The sequence below is a fragment of the Bos indicus genome, chromosome 6, assembly GCF_029378745.1.
Source record: "Bos indicus isolate NIAB-ARS_2022 breed Sahiwal x Tharparkar chromosome 6, NIAB-ARS_B.indTharparkar_mat_pri_1.0, whole genome shotgun sequence".
Taxonomy (NCBI): Eukaryota; Metazoa; Chordata; class Mammalia; order Artiodactyla; family Bovidae; genus Bos; species Bos indicus.
The window spans coordinates 23,725,918-23,750,429 of record NC_091765.1 but is presented as its reverse complement, the minus strand read 5'-3'; the positions used below and the strand labels follow the sequence as shown (position 1 = coordinate 23,750,429).

Here is a 24,512-nt window from a genome sequence, read left to right as displayed (position 1 = left end):
AACCCTAGGATAAACTAGACTATTAAACCACAGGTCTTAATGAGATACTAAAATAAACTACCTTGTGTTAAGATAATTTGTAAAAATGCATTCCTTTTTTCTAGTATTTAAGTCCCTTTAAGGGTAAGAATTGTGCTCCATGATCTTTATATTTTCTAAAGTCTGAATAATTGTTTTTTATGATAACCATTAAATGATTTTCAAGTAAACATACGAAAAATATAGATGATTAGGGAATAGATATTGAGGTATTTTTAATCAACATTATGATAATTATGGACAGTTATGATAAATTATCATATTGAATTTCAAAACATCCAATCTGAAAATTGAAGTGATGAGTGAGAACTAGGAAATGTTAGAGTAGTGAGGATCAGGATGATACAAAGGTAAGGCCAATGGCCTCTTAAATATGACTGTCCAGAAGTATTGAGAATTTCTAGTAAATGAAGATATGGTCCATCTCTGTCTATATTTTCAAGTATCTGTTGATGATTTTCAACTTTGCTAACAATGTTAAGCTACATCAAGATGTAGGAATGCCTCAAGTTCAAGTAGTAAAAATTTTAAATACTAATAGTATGTTACTTGTACATGCTTAGAGAAAAAAATATAAGGGAAAATTCAGTATTTGGATAGCTATCCCTTTCCAACATACTTAAGTGTAAGTAATTGAGGGATTAGAATAAAAAATAAAATAGATTACTAAAATTGTTTAAGATTAAATATAAAACATTTATTTTCATACATTCTTGATAACAGCTCTGTCTTTAACACTTTTATATGATATAGAGCTTCAGTTTTTAATGGACAGTATCCTGCACACTTTAATAAGAAAGAAGAAATACAGAAACAATTGTAATAATTCTTTCTGGTTCTTCACATTCTGAAGTCATCTTCTTTGTCTAGACGTTCACATTTTTATAAGAATTTGTACATAGATTTTATAAATTTCCAGATGTCAGATATTAACGTAGCCCGGTCAGGATTCCCCATTGCTTTATTATTTTAGTTTAGAAGACAGTTTAGAATTTAGTCTTGTACAAAATATTCAGTCAGTTCAATTGCTTAGTCGTGTCCGACTCTTTGTGACTCCATGGACTGCAGCATGCCGGGCTTCCCTGTCCATCACCAACTCCCAGAGCTTGCTAAAACTCATCAGTCGGTGATGCCATCCAACCATTTCATCCTCTGCCGTCCCCTTCTCCTGCCTTCAATCTTTCCCAGCATCAGGGTCTTTTCCAAGGAGTCAGTTCTTCTCATCAGGTGGCCAAAGTATTGGAGCTTCAGCTTCAGCATCAGTCCTTCAAATGACTATTCAGGACTGATTTACTTTAGGATTAACTGGTTGGATCTCCTTGCAGTCCAAGGGACTCTCAAGAGTATTCTCCAACACCACACAGTTCAAAAGCATCAATTCTTTGGCACTCAGCTTTCTTTATGGTCCGACTCTCCCATCCATACATGACTACTGGAAAAACTATAACTTCGACTAGGTGGACCTTTGTCAGTAACGTAATGTCCCTGCTTTTTAATACACTGCTTATGTTTGTCATAGCATTTCTTCCAAGGAGCAAGCATCTTTTAATTTCATGGCTGCAGTCACCATCTACAGTGATTTTGCAGTCCAAGAAAATAAAGTCTGCCACTGTTTCCATTGTTTCCCCATCTATCCATGAAGTGATGGGACCGGATGCCATGATCTTTGTTTTTGGAATGTTGAATTTTAAGCCTGCTATTTCACTCTCCTCTTTCACCCTCATCAAGAGGCTCTTTAATTCCTCTTTGTTTTCTGCCATAAGAGTGGTGTCATCTGCATATCTGAGGTTATTGATATTTCTCCTGGCAATCTTGATTCCAGCTTGTGCCTCATCCAGCCCAGCATTTCTCATGATGTGCTCTGCATATAAGTTAAATCAGCAGGGTGACAACATACAGCCTTGACGTACTCCTTTCCCAATCTGAAACCAGTCCATTATTCCATGTCCAATTCTAACTGTTGCTTCTTGTCATGCATAGAGATTTCTCAGGAGGCAGGTAAGGTGGTCTGGTATTCCCATCTTTTTAAGAATTTTCTACAGTTTGTTGTGATCCACACAATCAAAGGCTTTGCTGTAGTCAATAAAACAGAATTAGATGTTTTTTTGGAACTCTCTTGCTTTTTCTATGATCCAATGGATGTTGGCAATTTGCTCTCTGGTTCCTCTGCCTTTTCTAAATCCACCTTGAACATCTGGAAGTTCATGGTTCACGTACTGCTGAAGCTTGGCTTGGAGAATTTTGGGCATTACTTTGCTAGCGTGTGAGATGAGTGCAATTGTGCAGTAGTTTGAGCATTCTTTGGCATTGCCTTTCTTTGGGATTGGAATGAAAATTGACCTTTTCCAGTCCTGTGGCCACTGCTGAGTTTTCCAAATTTGCTGGCCTATTGAGTGCAGCACTTTTACAGCATCACCTTTTAGGACTTGAAATAACTCAACTGGAGTTTCATTACTTCCACTAGCTTTTCTTGTAGTGATGCTTCCTAAGACCCACTTGACTTCACATTCCAGGATGTCTGGCTCTAGGTAAGTGATCACACCATCATGGTTATCTGGGTCATGAAGATCTTTTTTGTATAGGTCTTCTTCTTTTCACCTCTTCTTAATATCTTCTCCTTCTGTTATGCCCATACCATTTCTGTCCTTTTTTGTGCCTATCTTTGCATGAAATATTCCCTTGGTGTCTCTGATTTTCTTGAAGAGATCTCATCTTTCCCATTCTATTGTTTTCCTCTATTTCTTTGCATTGATCATTAAGGATGGCTTTCTTATCTCTCCTTGCTTTTCTTTGGAACTCTGCATTCAGATGGGTATATATTTCCTTTTCTCCTTTACCTTTAGCTTCTCTTCTTTTTCAGCTATTTGTAAGGCCTCCTTAGACAACCATTTCACCTTTTTGCAATTCATTTCTTTTTCTCAAGTTTTCAAACTTGAGTGAAGTGAAGAAGTACCCCAGTGTTTAGTTACCTGATGGGTGATTCTTTCCTAGGCACTGATTCTAGGAAATTCTAATTTTTTCAAACTCCCTAAGTGATTCTGAGGCCAGTACGTCCTTGACTACATGATAAGAAAAGAGCAAAGTCACAGTGGGGCCATGAACCTGTCCTCAAGTGTTAATGGAATTGAGAAGTTTATAGAGGCACCTGGTGTTTTAATCACTTGCTGTTGTGTGATCTCTATACAGAACTCATGTGTACTGTGAGCACAGGCCCAAGAGGCCTCAGGTTGCTTCTACAAGTGGAAGGAGAAACGCTTTGCTAGGTCTGCTATTTCCCTTCTGGTCAAGAATAGCTACAAAACATCAGGAAAGAGGGGAGGGCTACATACTTGCTGGTATTGCTTTCAACAAATGGGCAGAAATTCATTATCTTCTCTGTTTTAGTATGTACATATATCTTCTAGTATACTGCCATTTATAAGATATTTTACAATGCCTACAGAAGAATGTGAATCTTCTAAAGGTGCCTTCTCAGTTATATTCATGTATTGTGACCTCATATGTAATTCTGCACATAACAAAACCATTGAAAGATGTTAGTGTCTAAGTGATAATCAAACTCTTGCTGATATAATTAAATTGTGTGATTCCACTAAAAACTGAGGACATGGAGTATATTTATTGCGTCTTTGGTTTACATACTTTAGTAATAGCATTCATTTTCACGAAAGGAATTTAGGAAGAAAAATATAAACTATTTGGTCATTGTTCTCAATCCATCCATGGTTAGCCATGCTCTCCTTTTTTTCTACCATTCCCACCATGTTGTTTTTTGAGAAAAGAGGGAGACAAAGAAATAAGGGAATGCCAACATGGTTTTCTCCTGCTCAGAGCTAGAACAGTTGAATTAGATTTGGCAATGAAACTGAAGTTAATTCTCTTTTTAATCTGATCAACTGATCATGTGCTTTCTGTTCACTGGAAAGCCCAAGAAGGGGACTGCAATTTTATTCCATTTTCTCAGTAATAGAGAGCACCTGCAGGGTGCTTTGATACCCAAGCCAGAGTTGGCAGTAGATGATGTGAACTTAACCCCATCTCAGGACTTAATATTGATGTGACCTTGGACTATTCTCTCAAACTTTCTAATTTGTGTCTTCTCAAGCTTAGAATTTTGTTTTTGACTAAAATTGAATTAAAATATTTTTCTTAAAACTGTAACCCTGTGAATAGGAAAAAAAAAACTCTCATAATATTCATATGAATGCATTTCTTATATTATTATGATTGACTGGAATTCCAGTGTACGTTACTTTGAAATGTTCCACATTTACAATCAAGTGTTAGGTTGTTACCTAATTAGACACAAGGCTCCACTGTAACTGAATCGAAGATGCCCTGGCTTGGTCAATGAATTCTTTCCTGCTCAGATTCAAGCAAGATGAGCTTTTATTCAGTTGTTTAAATGGGAATGGAGAAGGAGGACTCATGCTGTAAAGGTACCTTCTCCCCTAAGGGAGGGGAAGAGGGGTATTTTAAGGGGTAGAAGGCAGACAGGTCATCAGGGCTTTAGGAAAAGGATGGACATTTCTTGGGGTAGCTGGGGGCAGCTGGGCGTGCATAGGCTTCCAGGTTCCTTTGCACAGGCAGACATTGTGCTCAGGAGAGCACAAAACCTGCTTTGGGCAGAGATCATAGCATGGCAATGAAGCAAAGGTAACTTTAGGGCATCTCGAGCTTTCACGTGCACAGGCATGTCCTGTGTTCATCAGAGTTGGTTTGGGGTGGTTGACTGCTGTCTATGTCTCAGAGCATAGATCTCTCAAAATGCAGCTGCAGGGCATCTCTGCCAGACACCAGGTAGTTTTGAAACAAACACAGAGGTAAATCAGGGGAAGTGTCCTTCAGCTCTCAGGAGTTGGTATGGAAACACAGAGATAAATCAAGGCTGGGAAAGCGGTGATTTGAGCCTAATTTGCCCACTATCTTGAATCTAGCCAGTTCAGTCTGGTTTTGTCACTGATCTTTGTGGCATCCATTGGTAAAACACATCTAGCCTATATGGCTAAAGATGGTTTCTGCCTCTGGGGCCTGAGCTACATAGCATTAGTGACAAAGCCACTTTTTCAGTAAAAACCTCAGGGACTTGTATTGAGGATGGAGGTGGGGATGGAACAGTAAATATCCTTCGTCCATGCATAAGTTGTTAAGCAGTTGAGATATAGGAGAAAAGAATAAAGTGGAGGGGAAATCAGATATTGTCTTTAGTATTCATAAAGTTGGCATTGGCTAATGTAGTGTCTGTCTAACTTGCTTTTAGATAAGCCACAAAGAATACAAGGGCGTTTGCATGGAAGAAAGTAACTTATAAGCACCTGTTCCCAAGATATATTTCCTTAATTAGTAACCTAGTCTAGGTTAGTGAAATGAGCATATTCTTTTCTTTTTCTTCTTTTACTTGAAGTAGATCCATAGTTTAAGCATTTTCTTCAAAGTAAAGTGGACAATTAGATACTGCCCAAAGTTCTACCAACTGGGAGAATTGCCTTTCCCTGTTCTCTCTGGGAACAACAATGAGTGGGCTGAAATGCAGCGATCACTTACCTTGAACTAGTGCCAGTATATTTTCAGACACAAGTCATGTAGTAATTTGTTTTATCTTACTTACTACATGGGTAGTGGTGATGGGGGTGGGGTTGAACAGTTCCAGAGACTTATATTTTTCACTTCCTACAATAATATCCTTTGGCCATTTGCTGCATATATGTATTGCCCACATACATCCCTGGCTTAAAATAAAAATCCCACAGGATAGCTCTGTAAGTCCACTGAAACTGTGATTAGATATATCCCCAAGCAAGATGTTATTTATTATTACATCTAACTTCCTTAAGTTCCCTTTTACCAGTGTGCTATTGTGGCATTTGGGCTCCATAAAAATATTGTAAAGTAATTAACCTCTAATTAAAATAAATAAATTTATATATATATAAAAAGAAAAAAAACTTCACAGGAAAAAAAATGATGGTACATATGGCTGCAAGTCTCTGGGGGAATGCTTTGGAAAAGATGTCTTGTGTTGAAAGCATAGAAGAATCTTTCTCAAAGAAATCTGGGCTTCCCTAAGTCAAAAGGGTCTGAGACTGTAAACCAGATAGGAGGCTGTGAATCTCCACTATTGCAGCTTAGGTCAGTTTCTGCACCAAACCTAGAGTGGTTTTGTTTAAAAAGGTGAAACTGAAGCTTCATAGGCTGTGCATATATTTCATTCCTAAGGACCTTCAGATCAATTAGTTACCATAACAGATCCTGCAGTGGAAAACACTTTGATTACTTAAATTGCCAGTAATGATGAAGTGTTGCCGTTTATTCTCTACCAGTCCAGACTTCATTATTCCCCCACTGACATCAAAAATTTCAGGTCAGCAGTCCGGTTGTCATCATTGTCTCTGGGCTACAGAGGACAGACATCACAGAGCTTTTCATGAGTGAATGTTTTAATGCTCACTGGAGGAGATGTCAGAATATTCTAGAGCAAGGGTCAGCACACTATAGCCAACAAGCGGAATCCAGCTGATGGGCTGTCTGTGTACAGCCTGTAAGCTAAGAATAGTTTTTACATTTTAAAGGGCTATAAGAAAGAAAAAAGTAAAGCAGGAGGAGTAAAAGAAGGAAGGGAGGGAGGGAGGAAGAAAGAAAGAGGAAGAAAAAGGTAAAAGAGGAAGAAAAGAAAAAAAAAGGAACAAAGAAAAATAATGAATATATTGTGTGTGGTCCACACAGCCTAGAGTATTATCTAGCCCTTTACAAAAAAAAAAAAAAAAAAAAAAACCTTTCATGCTGACCTCTTCTCTCCATCATAGTAGGCAAATTCTAGCATTGTAGTCACATTTATTGGAAGCCACCATGGAGTCCAAGCTTTGATTATACATCATAATTGGCTGCAAATGCCACTTAGGTACTTGAGATAACACATCACATTCTGCCTCCTATATGAGTGTAACTATTTTGATGAATTCGGTTGGATTTAATCCTCTATTTTTCCCTCCTTGGTCTAATAACTTTTTTTTTTTTTCTAGTAACTTTTAAAATCCATTCCATAATACTTTCCAGGCTCATGCTGATTTATATTGGTAAGGTCCTATAATAATTGCTATGTTTGAAATAGTTTCTCTAGAATATTCCTTTCACTTATGGGATCTAACTTTAGTTATTGGTATTAGAGGCAGTCAGTGAGGGATGCAGGCATGGATACTGAGAAAAGTTGACATCACTGATGGGGCAGTTGCCTCAAAAGCTCTTGAAAACTTTTAATTTGATTCAATTTAATTTTTATTTACTTGTTCTTACAAGGAGCACAGATTCCCTTGGTTAAAAAAGATACAGGGATATTTGGGAGCTAAAATTTTTAGCCTCATCTCTGCCCTAGTCTTTCTAGATCTCAAGTCTTAGGATTCCACAACTTTATAAATAGTGCTTTTATATTAGTTTATGATTCTTGGAGGATTTGCCTACTACTGGAATTGTAGCTCTGTCTTTGTGTGAATGCTTGCTCTCTAGAACAGAGAAGTCATAATACCAACCTGCTCCATCTCTGTAACCCCTGTTGCCACCATAGACACTTGATCTCCCAAAACTTTCTCCTCCACTGACAATCTATCCCATTATACTACTATGGCATTATGGTGCTCCCATGCGCCCTACATTGCCAGAGTACTATTTTCCCTTGATGAGATGTTGCTTGTGTTCTCCACAATTATTGAGATCAACCCAATTCTAAAATCCATTTTATAGAGTCTATTTCTTGGACCACCCCTGATATCTGTATTTATTAGGATCCCAGCAAGAAACAGATGCCACTGTCAAATAATTCAACTGAAAAAATTTATTATGATGTGCAGGGAAGAACCCAAAGAGGGTTAGTGAACCATTTGAAGACTAAGAACAAATCTTTTACTCAGCCAGTGAGGGAAGTGGAGAAAAGATGGTTGCCAGAGATGCATGAAAATTGAAACCACAGAAGAATCATAGACGAAAAAACAGCTCTGCCAAAATTAGAATGGGAGAGTGAGTGACAGGACCAATAAATAACCCTACTGTTCCTTTCTTTCCCCTTCTGGTGTTCTGATGGTGCTTTCCATTGGAGTGGGCTTGGGAGCCTGGGTGATGAAATCTATAGGGAAGGACTCATTTTTAAGTGTGAGTTGGAGAAATGAGAAACACCAAAGATATTGTATGAGCTGATACTACTCCCATATTTAATTGATTTTGATAATGTGTTTTGTTTTAGGTAGTAAAATTCTCTGCAATCAGAATTCACCTTAAAATTTGCAGTATATCATATTTTATTTGATCACAGTATTCTTTTCTTAAAGGAATATCAAATAATGGGCTGTCTCGTGGTCAATGTTGTCCAATTCAGTAATCTATAGAGTAATGGCAATAAAAGGAGGGAAGGGATATGGACATTGCAGAAATAGAATTCCATCAATTTTTACTAAGTAAGTTTGAAACATTTTAAAACCTTACAGATCAAAAAAAAAAAAAAAAAACCTCTCACAGATCTAGTACCTTTTATGTTTATAATTTTAAATAAACTATTATAAATTTGCATTAGCAATAAAGAGTGATAGAGATGGGAGTTGAATGAGATTTGCAGTTTATATATGAGGGGATAGGAGGTCTTTGCAAAATAATCCTGTAACAATTAACACCATGCTTTCTTTACAGAAAAATTTCTCTTTCAAGGTTGTTCTGTGAAGCATAAAAGCATTTATTTGCATCTTAAAAGGAAAAAGAAAGGGGACGGTTCTGCATTTTTTGCTGGTAGCTGTTCCTCCCCATGCTGAAAAGTATTATCTTTAAGTGATATGTTGGTACCTTGCTGTATTTGAAAAGAAGAACTAAATTAACAACTATGTTTATAGAGATTTCTCCTGAAGAAGACGCTAAGAAATGGGCATGAGAGCAAGTAGTTTAAAGATTAGCCCATGAAGCACTAGTAAGAGAATTGGGAATGTGAGACAAGAAAGGGAGAAAAGCGAATACTGTGTATATTAATAAGCAGAATAATGTGATGGGCAAGCCTAATTCAGTACCACTGGGAACCTTCTCGTTACTGTGTAGAACAAACCTAAGAACTGTTGCACTGAAGGATGGGGAAGCTGACCTATTTACAAACTGACTTACATCCCTCATTGACTGAGGGTTGCCCCCAGCCCTCCATGGTCTAACTCCCCAGCACTTCCAAGCTGCTGAGTAGGCACACAGAAGCTCTCTCAGATGCAGAGGAAGTCTTCAGAGGCACAGTAGAGGTTGGAAGTGGTCAGTGTGGTTAACAACTGAACATGAAGCTGAACCTCCTGGGCCAGGAAGGTGTGGGATGCTACACAGAAATACACAGAAGATGCCTGGTACTTTTGAAAGTAAAAGTGAAGTCGCTCAGTCGTGTCTGACTCTTTGCGACCCCATGGACGGTAACCTACCAGACTCTGCGGTCCATGGGATTTTCCAGGCAAGAATACTAGAGTGGGCTGCCATTTCCTTCTCCAGGGGATCTTCCCAACCCAGGGATCAAACCCAGGTCTCCTGCATTGCAGACAGACGCTTTACTGTCTGAGCCACTAGGGAAGCTTTGGGCCACTATTAATAAGTGAAATTAACCAACTTTTGTGGAGGAGAAATATGAGTGATGGTGTATTTTGCTACCTTATTGCCTTTGGAAAATCCTTAGTTTTGTTCCCCTGTTGTGCTAGAGTACAAATTAGAGTATAAGACCAATTCAGTTACCTATACAATTTGAATAATGATATACATTTGTGTATGATTAGATCATTCAAAAGCAGAGACATTACTTTGCCAACAAAGGTCCGTCTGGTCAAGGCTATGGTTTTTCCTGTGGTCATGTATGGATGTGAGAGTTGGACTGTGAAGAAGGCTGAGCGCCGAAGGATTGATGCTTTTGAACTGTGGTGCTGGAGAAGACTCTTGAGAGTCCCTTGGACTGCAAGGAGATCCAACCAGTCCATTCTGAAGGAGATCAGCCCTGGGATTTCTTTGGAAGGACTGATGCTAAAGCTGAAACTCCAGTACTTTGGCCAGCTCATGCGAAGAGTTGACTCATTGGAAAAGACTCTGATGCTGGGAGGGATTGGGGGCAGGAGGAGAAGGGGATGACGGAGGATGAGATGGCTGGATGGTATCACTGACTCGATGGACGTGAGTCTGAGTGAACTCCGGGAGTTGGTGATGGACAGGGAGGCCTGGCGTGCTGCAATTCATGGGGTCGCAAAGAGTCGGACATGACTGAGCAACTCATCTGATCTGATGATTAGATCAAGATTAATTTTCATGTCATTTCTAATAAGTGCATGATGGCTCTAAGTTATTTCTTTGTGCATTTTTGTTTCTTCTGCTCTTTGGTTACCAGTTAGAAAACTGTAATATTGAAAAGATGCATCATTCAGTCTTTCTCCATTATACACAAACATGGGTAAGAGATGAGATCTTACTCAAAAAGAGGAAAATCTGCCATTTGAAGCTGTGCATATATAATAGGAAATATTTAGATTCATGATCAGTCTCTTTCTTTTGGCAATATGTAGTCTAATTTAATCTCATAGCAAAAGCAATTATTAATATCAGTTATTAGTACAAATTTTCTTCAGACTTGAAGATATGTTCAGTATTTTGTAAGAGAAATTAAAAAGGCATCATTATGGAATCTTAAGGGACACTTTATAATAAATTTAAGTCTATTTTGTTCCTACCGTTGTAGTATAAGCTGGCATTTACTTTATGTTGCTAGACCTGAGATTTACATTTTAAATAATTTATTTGCAGACCATAATTGCTTCTTAAGTAGCAATTTCCCTTTATCTTGATGACACTTTACAGGAATGAACATTCTGTGTTTCTGTATTTCAGGTTCATCCTTTATGATTTCATTTCACAGCCTATAAAATTTGGCCAACATTAATAACAATAACCCTCTTTAAATGGGCAGAATAATGATTTAGGTTTGATATAATTCAAGTGCATAAAACGAAGTTCATTTCAAGGCTAGTAGGCTCCTCTTGAGAAATCATAGAGAACTGTTGTTGAGTCTGCAATTCAGTTGTTACTCAAGGATAGGCTTTTTTCTAGAATAAGGAAAAAGAAAGTCATGGCTGTGAAAGGCCTTTTAATTAACTTTTGTATTTTGAGTCAACACAATTTTATGCAAAAAGATTGGAAGGTAACTCAAAGACCATTTACTATCTTCCAGCCATGACAAGTTAATCAATGTGATCATCAGTAAAACAAAAATAACAAGGCCAACTCCATACAGTTTTATGGATAGTAAATGAAGTAATGCATGTTAAATGCTTAGAAACATAACTGGTTCATGAAACATCTCAATAAATAATATTTGATAAAATTAAAAAGCCTGAAATAATGAAATCCATAGGAAAGAGAGGGATTTAATGCTATTCTTAGTTTCTGAAAATTGGCAAACAGAGGTTACTAAGTACAAGTCAAATATAAATTTTAAAGGAAGGCACAATTTTAGCTTAAGAAAAAAATGGGCTCTAAGTGTTGAGAGAAACTTCCTGTCTAATTTCCTTGGGAAATTTTGAAAGATAGGTTATGATTGTCTCTAGAATTGATTTTCTATGGTTATCTCCCTATGGTACTGTGATATCCAACCATATAATGGGGCAGTATTCATTCTGTGCTTTAATACATCCTTATAACTTTATCTATAATTTCAGTGATTTAAGTTCTAGTCAAGAAGGAAGTAATGTACATTCTTCACAGACATCCATACTCCTATAGAGTTGGTTTATTTCCTCTTTTTTCCTTGATAGGAAACCAGGCTCCCAGTGAATTTCACATACTTTCCATATTTGATTTTAACTCATAATCTGCTTAATAGAGACTAATCTAGCTCATAGCACTACAGAGAATCTATTTTAACCTTTTGAATAATGTTATTGTGTCCTCTGCTATTAGAGGTTAAAAGTGCAGACTGTAGAGTCAGACCACCTGTGCTGGAATCCTAATTCCAAAATTGAATTTAGTTCTCTCATCTGTAAAATAAGATAAGAATAATATTAGAGTAAATAGGGTAAGTTAATAGGGTAAATTTAGAAGATTAAGTGAAATAACACATGTAAAACAGCAAGAGCCCTAGTATATATTAAGCGCTTGATAATTTGTTATTAGTTTTATTTTTACTCTAATTATTCCAGAACTAAATGGCAACTTACTCTGGCTATGTGTAAGATAGGAAAATTCTTCCCCTACTGTTCCTCAAATATAGAAATGCTGAATTATAACACTGTTTGTGTTTGTTTAATAAATATTTATTTAGCATTGAGGCTGGGTGAAACACTACATGGAGAAAAGCAGAATTATGCTGATGATTCATATAGAACTTGTGTATGATTCCCATATGTTTTCTGCCAGATGTTTTTTCTCATTCTGTGATATAAATGTATTTTAAAATATATTTATATACATTTGTTGAATATCCATTCAAGAAATTATGCTATGCATTGTGTAGGAATCTGTGAATTGAAAGAGGCAGCATCTTCCTTGGAGATGCTATGTATATCATGAGGAAAGACATAGATAAATCAATGAAGATACAAAAATTCTCAAAGTCATTGTGTTATTAATTGCAACTTCAATGGTGTAGAAAATGCATATTATATCCAGAGGGAGAAAGATGTTTATGGAATACAGCAGTTTTGGTGTTTTGTTCTTTGTGCTTAATACCTTAACAAATTAATTTTTAAGAATCATTGCATTGTTTTATAAAGTAATACAATTTTACTACAAAAATATTAGTGATATGGAAGAGTAACATAAAAGAAGTCATACATCTCTCAAAATTTACCTCTCATGTACAACTGTTGGTTGCTCACAGCCAATAAAATTATGCTATAGTTTGAGTTAGATGGGCAGGATTATTTAAAAGTGAGAACATAATCTATACGCTATTTTTAAATAAAATAATTTTGAATGACATGAAGTAATATAAAGTAAAATCAAAGAACATTAATTATCAGATAATTTTTTTTTTACTCAGAACACTGTCGATGTCATTTACTATTAAGAAAACTGAAGTTACAAAAAATAGTGAAAGAATTGAGTCACTTTGTATTCAAATTCAGTATTAAATGACTGAATTCTATGAAAGATGATATTAATACTTTATATTTTCTTCTCCTCAAATGCTCAGTTTTTCCATTCTATGGTCACTTCTATTTCATCAAGATTTTTAACATTTACATTTTGCAGTGCTATCTTAATCCTTATGATACTTAGTCTTTGACCTATATGTACATGTATTCAAGTTACCATGTGTTCTTTTTCTAAAGTTTTTACATTTCCATTTTGCCTACTTTTGTTCTTCTATTTGCTGGCTGGATTTTCTTCTTTATTTAAATTTTGATTATAGTTATACTTGAATATTGAACAATGATAAAACATCTCTAATAAAAATCAGTAATTCTTTGCTCTTCCCCTTGCCAGAAACAATTTCATCCCCTCTTCATTCAGTACAGTTCAGTCACTCAGTCATGTCCAACTCTTTGCAACCCCATGGACTGCAGCATGCCAGGCTTCCCTGTCCATTACCAACTCCCAGAGCTTGCTCAAACTCATGTCCATTGAGTCGGTGATGCCATCCAACCATCTCTTCCTCTGTCATCCCCTTCTCCTCCTGCCTTCAATCTTCCCAGCATCAGGGTCTTTTCCAGTGAGTCAGTTCTTCGCATCAGGTGGCCAAAGTATTGGAGTTACAGCTCTAGCATCAGTTCTTCCCATGAGTATTCAGGACTGATTTCCTTTAGAATTGACTGATTGGATCTTCTTGCAGTCCAGGGGACTTTCAAGAGTCTTCTCCAGCACCGCAGTTCAAAAGCATCAATTCTTCAGTGCTCAGCTTTCTTTATGGTCCAACTCTCACATCCATACATAACTACTGGAAAAACCATAGCTTTGACTAGATGAACCTTTGTCAGTAATGTCTCTGCTTTTTAATATGCTGCCTCGGTTGCTCATGGCTACAGTCAGCATCTGCAGTGATTTTGGAGCCCCCCAAAATAAAGTCTGTCAGTGTTTCCACTGTTTCCCCATCTATTTGCCATGAAGTGATGGGGCCAGATGCCATAATCTTCATTTTTTGAATGTTGAGTTTTAGGCCAACTTCTTCTCTTTCCTCATTCACTTTCATCAAGAGGCTCTTTTGTTCCTCTTTGCTTTCTGCCATAAGGGTGGTGTCATCTGCATATCTGAAGTTATTGATTTTTCACCCAGCTTGTGCTTCATCCAGCCCAGTATTTCTCATGATGTACTTTGCGTATAAGTTAAATAGGAAGGGTGACAACATATATCCTTGACATACTCCTTTGCCTATTTGGAACCAGTCTGTTGTTCCACGTCCAGTTTTTCCAGTTGCTTCTTGTCATGCATAGAGATTTCTCAGGAGGCAGGTAAGGTGGTCTGGTGTTCCCATCTTTTTAAGAATTTTCCACAGTTCATTGTGATCCACACAGTCAGAGGCTTTGGCATAGTCAATAAAGTAGAAGTCCCTGTTTTTTGGAAACTCTCTTGCTTTTTCTATGATCCAATGGATGTTGGCAATTTGATCTCTGGTTCCTCTGCCTTTTCTAAATCCAGCTTGAGTATCTGCAAGTTCATGGTTCTTGTACTGTTGAAGCCTGGTTTGGAAAATTTTGAGCATTACTTTGCTAGCATGTGAGATAAGTGCAATTGTGCAATAATTTGAACATTCTTGGCATTGCCTTTCTTTGGGATTGGAATGAAAACTGACCTTTTCCAGTCCTGTGGCCACTGCTGAATTTTTCGGATTTTCTGGCATATTGAGTGCAGTACTTTCACAGCATCATCATTTAGGGTTTGAAATAGCTCAACTGGAATTCCATCACCTCCACTAGCTTTGTTCGTAGTGATGCTTCCTAAGGCCCACTTGACTTCACATTCCAGGATGTCTGGCTCTAGGTGAGTGATCACACCATCGTGATTATCTTGGTTGTGAAGATCTTTTTTGTACAGTTCTTCTGTGTATTCTTGCCACCTCTTCTTAATATCTGTGTTTCTGTCAGGTCCATAGTATTTCTGTCCTTTATCGATCCCATCTTTGCATGAAATGTTCCCTTGGTATCTCTAATTTTCTTGAGGAGTTCTCTCGTCTTTCCCATTCTATTGTTTTCCTCTATTTCTTTGCATTGATCACTGAGGAAGGCTTTCTTGCCTCTCCTTGCTATTCTTTGGAGCTCTGCATTCAAATGGGTATATCTTTCCTTTTCTCCTTTGCCTTTAGCTTCTCTTCTTTTCTCAGCTATTTGTAAGGCCTCCTCAGACTACCATTTTGCCTTTTTGCATTTCTTTTTCTTGGGGATGGTCTTGCTCACTGCTGCCTGTACAATGTCATGAACCTCCATACATAGTTCTTCAGGCTCTCTGTATATCAGATCTAATCCTTTGAATCCCATCCCCTCCTTGGGATCTCATACCCTCCTAGGAACCTCAAGAACTGTTAGTCTTCCAAATTCTACTGTTACTGTATTTCGTGTTTCCTCTATTATTTCTTAGTTTACTAATTCTATTACCTATTTTTTTCCTATAATATGCTAGATAAGGATTTCAATCTATTAGCCTTTGAGAGTCTTTCCTTATTCCCCAGTGTATTTAAATCACAACTTGAAGCTAAACCATTAGACATATTTTACATTATTATGATTGTTTAGTCCATTTGAGGCTGCTTTAATACAATACCATAGACATGGTGGCCTGAACAACAAACATTTATTTCTCATAGTTCTGGAAGCTAGAAGTCCAAAGTCAGGGCACCAGCAGGTCAAATCCTGGTGAGGTCCCTCTGCTGAGTTACAGATTGCTGATGTCTTTCTGTGATCTCACATGGCACGAGGGACAAAGCTCCCTGGAGCCTCCTTTATAAGTGCTCTAATTTCATTCATGAGGGCTGCATTCTCATGACCTCATCACCTCCTATTGGTCCACCTTCTAATTCCATCACACTGAGGGCTATCGTTTTAATATATGACTGTAGGGGAGGACATAAATATTCAGTTCATAACAATGATTATATGCACATTTATACTATTAATCCAAATAGTACATAATGACCCTGGTTTCTTTTTTGTTTTGTTTTGCTGTGTTTTTCTGCTATTTGTTTTACTTTTTTTGTAGTTTGCATGTAAAAGATTGTAATATATCTATCTTTAATTTTTTTCAAAATGTCCAATCAGAATTTTCAAACCATTAGCATTTTTCCTCAAATTTTCAAATATATGATACAATCTTACAATTGTTTTATTTTCTTTGGATCTCCCTCCTGAAATGCTCCATTCTTCTGTTATAAGTCCCTATGCCTCTCAAACAGCTGCCATCCTGAAACTATTTCTTTTTCTCTTGGTATTTTAATTTACTTTTTTATTGTAATATAACTTACATTTCCAGTCTAAGATATATAGATGAATAGATTTTTATGTAAGTGTACTTTGTGTAACAACCACTCAGATCAAGATATAGAACATTTTCAGAACCCCAGCATGTTCCCTCTTATCCACTTCCATTCATTAATCCTACCTCAAATGTTTTGATCTATATCACGGTGGGGTTTTTTTTTTTTTCTGTTTTTTAACTTCATATAAACACTGTCATTCAGTATATACCTGTTTTTTCTTTCACTCAACATTACGTCTTTGGATTCATCCATTTGCGTTAGCAGTGATTCATTTTTATTGCTGTACAATATTCTATAGTATGAAGATACTATAAAATATTTTTGTCTTATAATTTATCATAATGTGGCCTTGAAACTGCTCTGTAAAAAATATATCAACCCGATATTTTTCTCCTCCTGGATGACTTGCTTTTCTTTCCTGGATATATGAAGAGGTTTTATAATAATAGTTAAACCAAGAGAAATTTAATCAAGATATGTTTTCTCTAACAATTTTTCCATGAAACTTGTTTCTTTTTCTTCCATATTTTAAAGATTTTAAAACTATATTTAAATTTTTTAATATGTCCTTTTTTCTCTTCTATTTCAGGTTTTTGGAGTATCTTTATATTCATTCAATGTTTTCCTTTTTTGGCTCTTATCCATATATATCAGATTTTTCATCAATTCTTTAATTTTGTTCTCTATTTTTGTGTTTACTATGAAAATATAAAGCTTTACTTTGAGGCCAGAGATAAAATATTATCTATATCTAATCTAGTCAGTGCTTTTTCTGATTTATTTTCTGAGCAATGGTACTGCTTTGGCTTTTGATCTTTTTATCTATTTATTATACCCTTTCAAATGATTCTTTTAAAAATATCAAATCAACTTGTTTTTGACCTTAGGTTTTATTTAATTAATTTTTAATACTCTGAAGAACTTTTCTTGTGTTTTTCTTCCCTGCTTATCATTTCTCCTAGTTTTTTCATGTTGTGCTGCTTTCATTATTATGATGATCATATTATTATTGTTCATATGGTTGCCATCATCTCTTTCAATAACTATGAGTTTGTATTGCTAATCCTTTTATCTTGCTCATGATTCTCTTAGCTCAGTTTAGACTTTCTATTTGCTTAATACTGTCTGGGTAAATTATCCTTAAGCTCTCTTCCCTACTGGCTACTTTTTATTTTTCCATGCAAGCTATATTCCAGTCAGTTGTTACGGCGTGAGAGAAAAGAGGAGAAGGAAGATCTGTCCAATGTGAGAGTCACATTGGAGGTAGTGGATTATAGTCTCTAATGAGACCTTTTCTGCAAAACCCCTCCCAGTGCTCAGGGATGCTCTTGATTTCCTGTGCACTTAGACTGGCTTCACTGCCTCACCTTGAGTCCCGACTTCTTCAGGATTCAGCCTTTCTTGCTTCTGCGGATGTCCCTGACCAGTTTCCAATTAGGGGAGAGATTCATGACCACCCTGACAGTTTGGTGGTTTATAAGTTTTTCCATCAGTTCTGGTTTTAGGGCAGGAGATAGATAGGACTAGCATTGCCTCACTAGAACCTCCTATTTATTTCATCAACATTAACTTTTTAGTTTCTGACATAATATTCCCTTTGTTTTTTATTATTGAATTTTTTTCTTTAATTTTTTTATTTTATTAGTTTTCTGGGCATGCAAATTCTATACTCTGCCTTGATGTACCCATCTTTACCTGGAAGAAGTATTTTCAAGTCCTGCAACATATTTTCTCTTATTTCTTTTCAGAATAATCTGATTCATGAGGTAGGGCTTATTAAAAATAAAAAAAACAAAAAACCTTCATTTAGTTGATGAAGAAACAATGACTGAAAGGAATTAAGTAGGTAAATCTAGTTAAAATTACATGGTTACTGGTAGAGCCATGCTTGGTAGCCCAGCGTCCCTAATCCCCCAGAACAGTCTTTTCATTCTATCTCAAGGCCTCTCATTTACTTCAGTTGAGCTTCCTAGGTTCACACTTGTGCAGTGAGGACAGTGCACACTTGCACAAAGCATGAACTCTGTGTTGCATCTGAAGAATTATTTTAATCCCATAGGGTTACTTTGGGGATACTACAAATCATATTATTGCTCTCTAGTATAAACAAATTAAGGGCTTCCCAGGTGGCACTAGTGGTAAAGAACCTGCCTGACAATGCAGGAAATTAAGAGATGCAGGTTGAAACCCAGGGTTGAGAAGAGCCCCTGGAGGAGGGCATGGCAACTCACTCTAGTGTTCTTGCTTGGAGAATCCCATGGACAGAGAAGCCTGGTGGGCTGTGGTCCATAGGGTCGCAAAGAGTTGGATGCGACTGAAGCGACTTTGCATGCACACACATAAGCAAATTAACATATTCCATAAGAAGTACGTTTAATTCTTCAAGAACTGATAATATCATCTGCTTTTAGCCTGTCGATATAAGAAAAGTAATACATTATTTTCTCTTTTCCAGAAAATGCAAAAGACATCATCATGATATATGAAGGAGATGCTGAGGAATGGGCTCTGTACTTGAGCGAAGTTTTCTCACATGTTGTGAAAACGGAAGCAACCCTTTTATATTGCTTGGAGAATTGCTCTCTTCGGGATTTGGAATTGCTGAATTTAAGCTCCTACAAGTGTAAACTTTTGATATTATCAAATAGCCTGCTTGAAAACCTATCTCCAAAGAAAGGTCAATTTCTGAAAAACATACTTCATTCACCAGAAAGTGTAGTCACTCTGCTGTGTGGGATGAAGAGTTCAGATCAACTCTACAAATTATTGAATATCTCTAGAAGCAGATGGGAGATCTCAACTGAGCAGGAGCCTGAAGAATACATCTCTGTAATTGAGAGTATCATATTCGGAGGTAGCGTTGCCAAATCTTATTTGTTTGTTTTTGTTTGTTTATTTTTTTAATTAAAACTTTGAAAGTTTTTTTTGAACCAATGAATATTTGACAGTGGAACTAAAGAAAAGAAAAAGGAAATCCAACTTTATTTAACAGTATATTATACTTTCCTCAAAATTCATGAAGATTCTTAATTTTAGCTTTATTTCAGACAATGTTTATCAGTGGTTCAAAAAATGGTTTATAAACATATTCCTTAGGGCAGCTTGCCGGAGATCATACTTTGTAGAACAATATGCTAGGTTATATGTTAGTTTTTGTTTTAGTTTTCCTTTTTCTTATTTTTGGGAGGGGGGCTTTTTTCCACAAGACATAGATTCAATATTATTCTTATTTCAGGCATAATGTCTTGGCTTCTGTCTTTAAATGTTTGCTCTATCTTATTAATATGATTTTCTTTTTCAGAAATTCCTTTTATATGTGTGTTTGATTTATTTTATCTTAATATACAGTTTCTAATTCTTTTTGATTCTTTATTAATATCAGTTTATTAATACTTAGCTTGTATTCATCATTTCAGTCCTTGCTACATTCTTATATTTTCTGTACTCTCTTCCCCTATATTATTTCAAATTTTGTCTTCATTTTTATATTGCTTTACTTCTTTCATTTTAACCTTTGGTTGAACACAGGAAGTTTGCAATGAATTTCTTGTTCTTCTTCTGAACAGCTTGATTTCTCCATTGTATAATAGGGTGATCATAATTTATTACGTTTTAAAAATTCATGGAAAAATGCTTGGTCACAATTTTCTACTTTTATGGCAGTGAGATTTTAGTATGTGATTCTTTATGTGCAGTTGGTTTGCTCTTTCTCTCCTCGTTACCTTCATGTGGATCCTGTACTGGACCAGTTTTTCTTTTGTGTCACTGAATACAGTGAGTTTTTCCTTGGTCTAGCCAAGGGAGACAGAGAATGTGGGTTTTGTTGTTTGTTCTTCCCCACCCCCACGATGAAAGACTTTACTTTGTTTTCACAAGGCCGAGACTGCTTTCCACAGATTTGTCTTTTCTGTATGAGTTCTTCATTTAGCCTCACCTTTTCTGCTTTTTGGAACCAAAGCACTTCCACCTGAAACTGTTGCATTGTGCCTACAATATAGAAAGGCATGACCTCTAGACTTAGAGAAAGCTATGCTTGTTAGCTCTTTTTGAAATCTGATTTTGGAACCATTCTATTGACCTGGAGGTCTAAGAGGTCACTGTTTGCTCTTTTCAGAGAATAGGACATTTGCATAATTGTTTCTCATTCTCTATATTTTGGGATGATTTGCAGTAATAAAAAAGGGAAAATGTTGACCCTACGCTATGATTTTCAAACTGGCAGTCCTCTAATATCTAATAATCTGTTACTTTTAATTTTTGTTTAGTATTCCCCAAGTACCTTTTGTATTTTTAGTTGAAAAGGAAAAATGTTGCAATTGGAAATGATAAAACATTTATTACAGTAAAATACACATAAGAACATAAGATGCAAGTAAGTTTATGCTCATTGTCTCCTCTGATACAGAGGAACACTAAAAATTTGTGGCAAAATTTTGAGTGGTTTTCCACATCCATTATTTTTACTTCCTTGAAGAATTCAAATTGTATTGGCCACTTAATTATGATATCACTATTGTGTAAAAATATCTGGGCATATCTTATTGTTGTTTTGATTGTTTTGTTTTATGATGAGTACCGTTGAGTGGCTATGTCAACTATATTTTCAAATTGTATTCCCATTGATATTTGATAGGAAAAAATTCTTATAGCTATGGACAACATAGGACTATTTTTGAAGACATTGTTAGCTCTCATCTTCCCATATTCAGTTTTTACACTGATTTCTTATAATAGCTTCAGCTGAGTTCAGTTGCTCAGTTGTGTCCGACTCTTTGCAACCCCATGAACCGCAGAATGCCAGGCCTCCCTGTCCATCACCAACTCCCGGAGTTCACTCAAACTCATGTCCATTGAGTTGGTGATGCCATCCAACCATCTCATCCTCTGTCATCCCCTTCTCCTCCTGCCCTCAATCTTTCCCAGCATCAGGGTCTTTTCAAATGAGTCAGCTCTTTGCATCAGGTGGCCAAAGTATTGGAGTTTCAGCTTCAACATCAGTCCTTCCAATGAACACCTAGGACTGATCTCCAGGATGGACTGGTTGGCTCTCCTTGCAGTCCAAGGGACTCTCAAGAGTCTTCTCAACACCACAGTTCAAAAGCATCAATTCTTTGGCGCTCAGCTTTCTTTATGGTCCAACTCTCACATCCATACATGACTACTGGAAAAACCATAGCCTTGACTAGATGGACCTTTGTTAACAAAGTAATGTCTCTGCTTTTTAATATGCTGTCTAGGTTGGTCATAACTTTCCTTCCAAGGAGTAAGTGTCTTTTAATTTCATGGCTGCAGTCACCATCTGCAGTGATTTGGGAGCCCCCCAAAATAAAGTCTGACACTGTTTCCATTGTTTCCCTGTCTATTTCCCATGAAGTGATGGGACCGGATGCCATGATCTTCGTTGTCTGAATGTTGAGCTTTAAGCCAACTTTTTCACTCTCCTCTTTCACTTTCATCAAGAGCCTTTTTAGTTCCTCTTCACTTTCTGCCATAAGGGTGGTGTCATCTGCATATCTGAGGTTACTGATATTTCTCCTGGCAATCTTGATTCCAGCTTGTGCTTCTTCCAGTCCAGCATTTCTCATGATGTACTCTGCATAGAAGTTAAATAAGCAGGGTGACAATATACAGCCTTGACGTACTCCTTTTCCTATTTGAAACCAGTCTGTTGTTCCATGTCACATTCTATAATAGCTTAGATGTACCTGAAAAATAGTAAATATAATAATATTGTGTGAAAAAAAATTCAAAGATAAATTTGTCTGAAACTGTAAGCATGCAATCAAAATACAGATTGATAAGCAATTGGCTAACCATGCCTAAAATAACTTTATGTGTTGGTTGAGTCACTTGAAAAAATTGGTATTCATTGCTATGGTCTATGCAATAATAATTTGTTTTAGTAAACCACTTGAATGTTGTGCTAAATTATTTTTGTTATCTGTTGCCATTTGTGTTGAATACATAAAGTCTGTTTTTTTTTAAAATAGGTAATTAGTATGAAAGATGTGGAATTCAATTTTAGTGTCCTTTTTCTATTTCCCTTCTATGCCACAGAGAATTATACAGGAAGAAAGGAAACTTATTATTCAGGGACATTATATGATAAAGAGAATAATAAAAAAGCCAGAAAAGTCTTGGAAATAATTACATGTTCTAATATATTCACAAAAGAAAGACAAATCAGAGGAAATTTTATAAAACTTAATGAATGAGAAAGATATTTTATAGTTAATCAAGACTCTGGAAAACTTTTCTTGTTAAAATTATGAAAAAATATACAGTAATTCATGTTCAATATGAGTGTTTTATTTCTATTTAACAAATGAAGAAATATCATTAATATTTCTTCATTTGTTAAATTGAAGAGACAATATAATTAAAGAGACAATTACCTGTCTCTTTAATTCACCAACTGGGAATAATACAAACCTGTGTATGTTTTCCACCTTTCTGTATGTAGTATAACCAATTTGACCATATGTTTTCCCTTTTCTGTCTTCTTAGTGAGTGAAGTCACTCAGTCGTGTCCGACTCTTTGCGACCCCATGGACTGTAGCCTACCAGGCTCCTCTGTCCATGGGATTTTCCAAGCAATAATCCTGGAGTGGATTGCCATTTCCTTCTCCAGGGGATCTTCCCAAACCAGGGATCGAACCCGGGTCTCCCACATTGTAGACAGACACTTTACCGTCTGAGTTTGTTTATTTTTGGATCTTTACCTTGTTTTCTCCTTCTAATCTTTTCACATGTATAGGTTTCATACAGCATAGTTTATATGTAATATGAATTATCTGATCTCAAATCTATATAAAATCAACTAACATTTCTGAGTATTATTATTATGTATTTTGCTGCTTATGAATCCTTCCCTTAAAAGAGTGTGTACCAGTTCCTGTGATCCCAGCTCATCCACTGGGTCACCTTCCTCTCTTTCTCTTTCTTCTTATATCTTTTAAGCATTCTGGCTTGTTATCAACAGTTGAGTCAGCTCTCTCTAACCTTTATCATATTTTATATTTATATGAAAATATGATGTTCATATTTATTTCATATTTATCGTACTTTCTTCATTGTTGAATTGTAGATGTAATAGTACTGGGAGAGCTGCTAATACTTTCATGAACAACTTTAACATTTTGATTTGTTTTCATATTACCAAACCAAGGATTTCAAATATTTAACTTTGATGATGTAAAATAGGAATCATTAAATTATGAACAGCAGTGTAACAGTAGAGTTGTTGGAGAAACAAAATAGGAAAAATAACAATGCCACAGTGCATTGAAATAAATCATACAGAAGCATGTTTTCTTTCCTCTCATCTGAGCTGTGTATTGCTGTAAAAGCTCTAATTTGTTGGTCAGTGAGGTCTCATGGCCTTCAGATGAAGTCCATCCATTTTACATGGCCTTCCAGCTCCTCAAAAGCATGGCACCAACACAGATTTTCCAGAGAAGGCAATGGCACACCACTCCAGTACTCTTGTCTGGAAAATCCCATGGACGGAGGAGCCTGGTGGGCTGCAGTTCATGGGGTCGCTAACAGTCGGACACGACTGAGCAACTTCACTTTCACTTTTCACTTTCATGCATTGGAGAAGGAAATGGCAACCCACTCTAGTGTTCTTGCCTGGAGAATCCCAGGGACGGAGGAGCCTGCTGGGCTGCCATCTTATGGGGTCACACAGAGTCGGACACGACTGAAGCGACTTAGCAGCAGCAGCAGCAGCAACATAGATGTTCAGGCCATTTCTGTCATTACCATTAGTATAAGTATGTGCTGTACACTAGGATAATTGCATCACCTTCCATTGAACACAGTCTCCCATTTCTGTCTTAAAACCATTGCTCCTATGCTGCCTTCTTTATGTGGAGTAACTTTCCCTGTATTTTTGATTGAAATCCTAGCCATCCTTCAAGATTCATTGAAAAGCTTCTTTATTAATGAATTCATCTCAGATCTTTTCTACTTGAAAATATACTCGTTTCTAATTCTATTAAATTTTTATTATTGCTTATTTATAACTCTC

The 24,512-nt window shown here is 36.5% G+C and overlaps 1 protein-coding gene across 8 annotated transcripts in view; it reads left to right on the top strand.

Moving 5' to 3' along the window:
• Positions 1 to 24,512, top strand: part of BANK1 (B cell scaffold protein with ankyrin repeats 1) — a 319,023-nt gene that overhangs the window by 22,089 nt on the left and 272,422 nt on the right. For all 8 annotated transcript variants that reach the window (XM_070791140.1, XM_070791144.1, XM_070791143.1 and 5 more), the window contains exon 2: positions 18,936 to 19,334. In XM_070791140.1, coding sequence (XP_070647241.1) covers positions 18,936 to 19,334 — 399 coding nt within the window. The remainder of the gene's footprint in view (positions 1 to 18,935; positions 19,335 to 24,512) is intronic.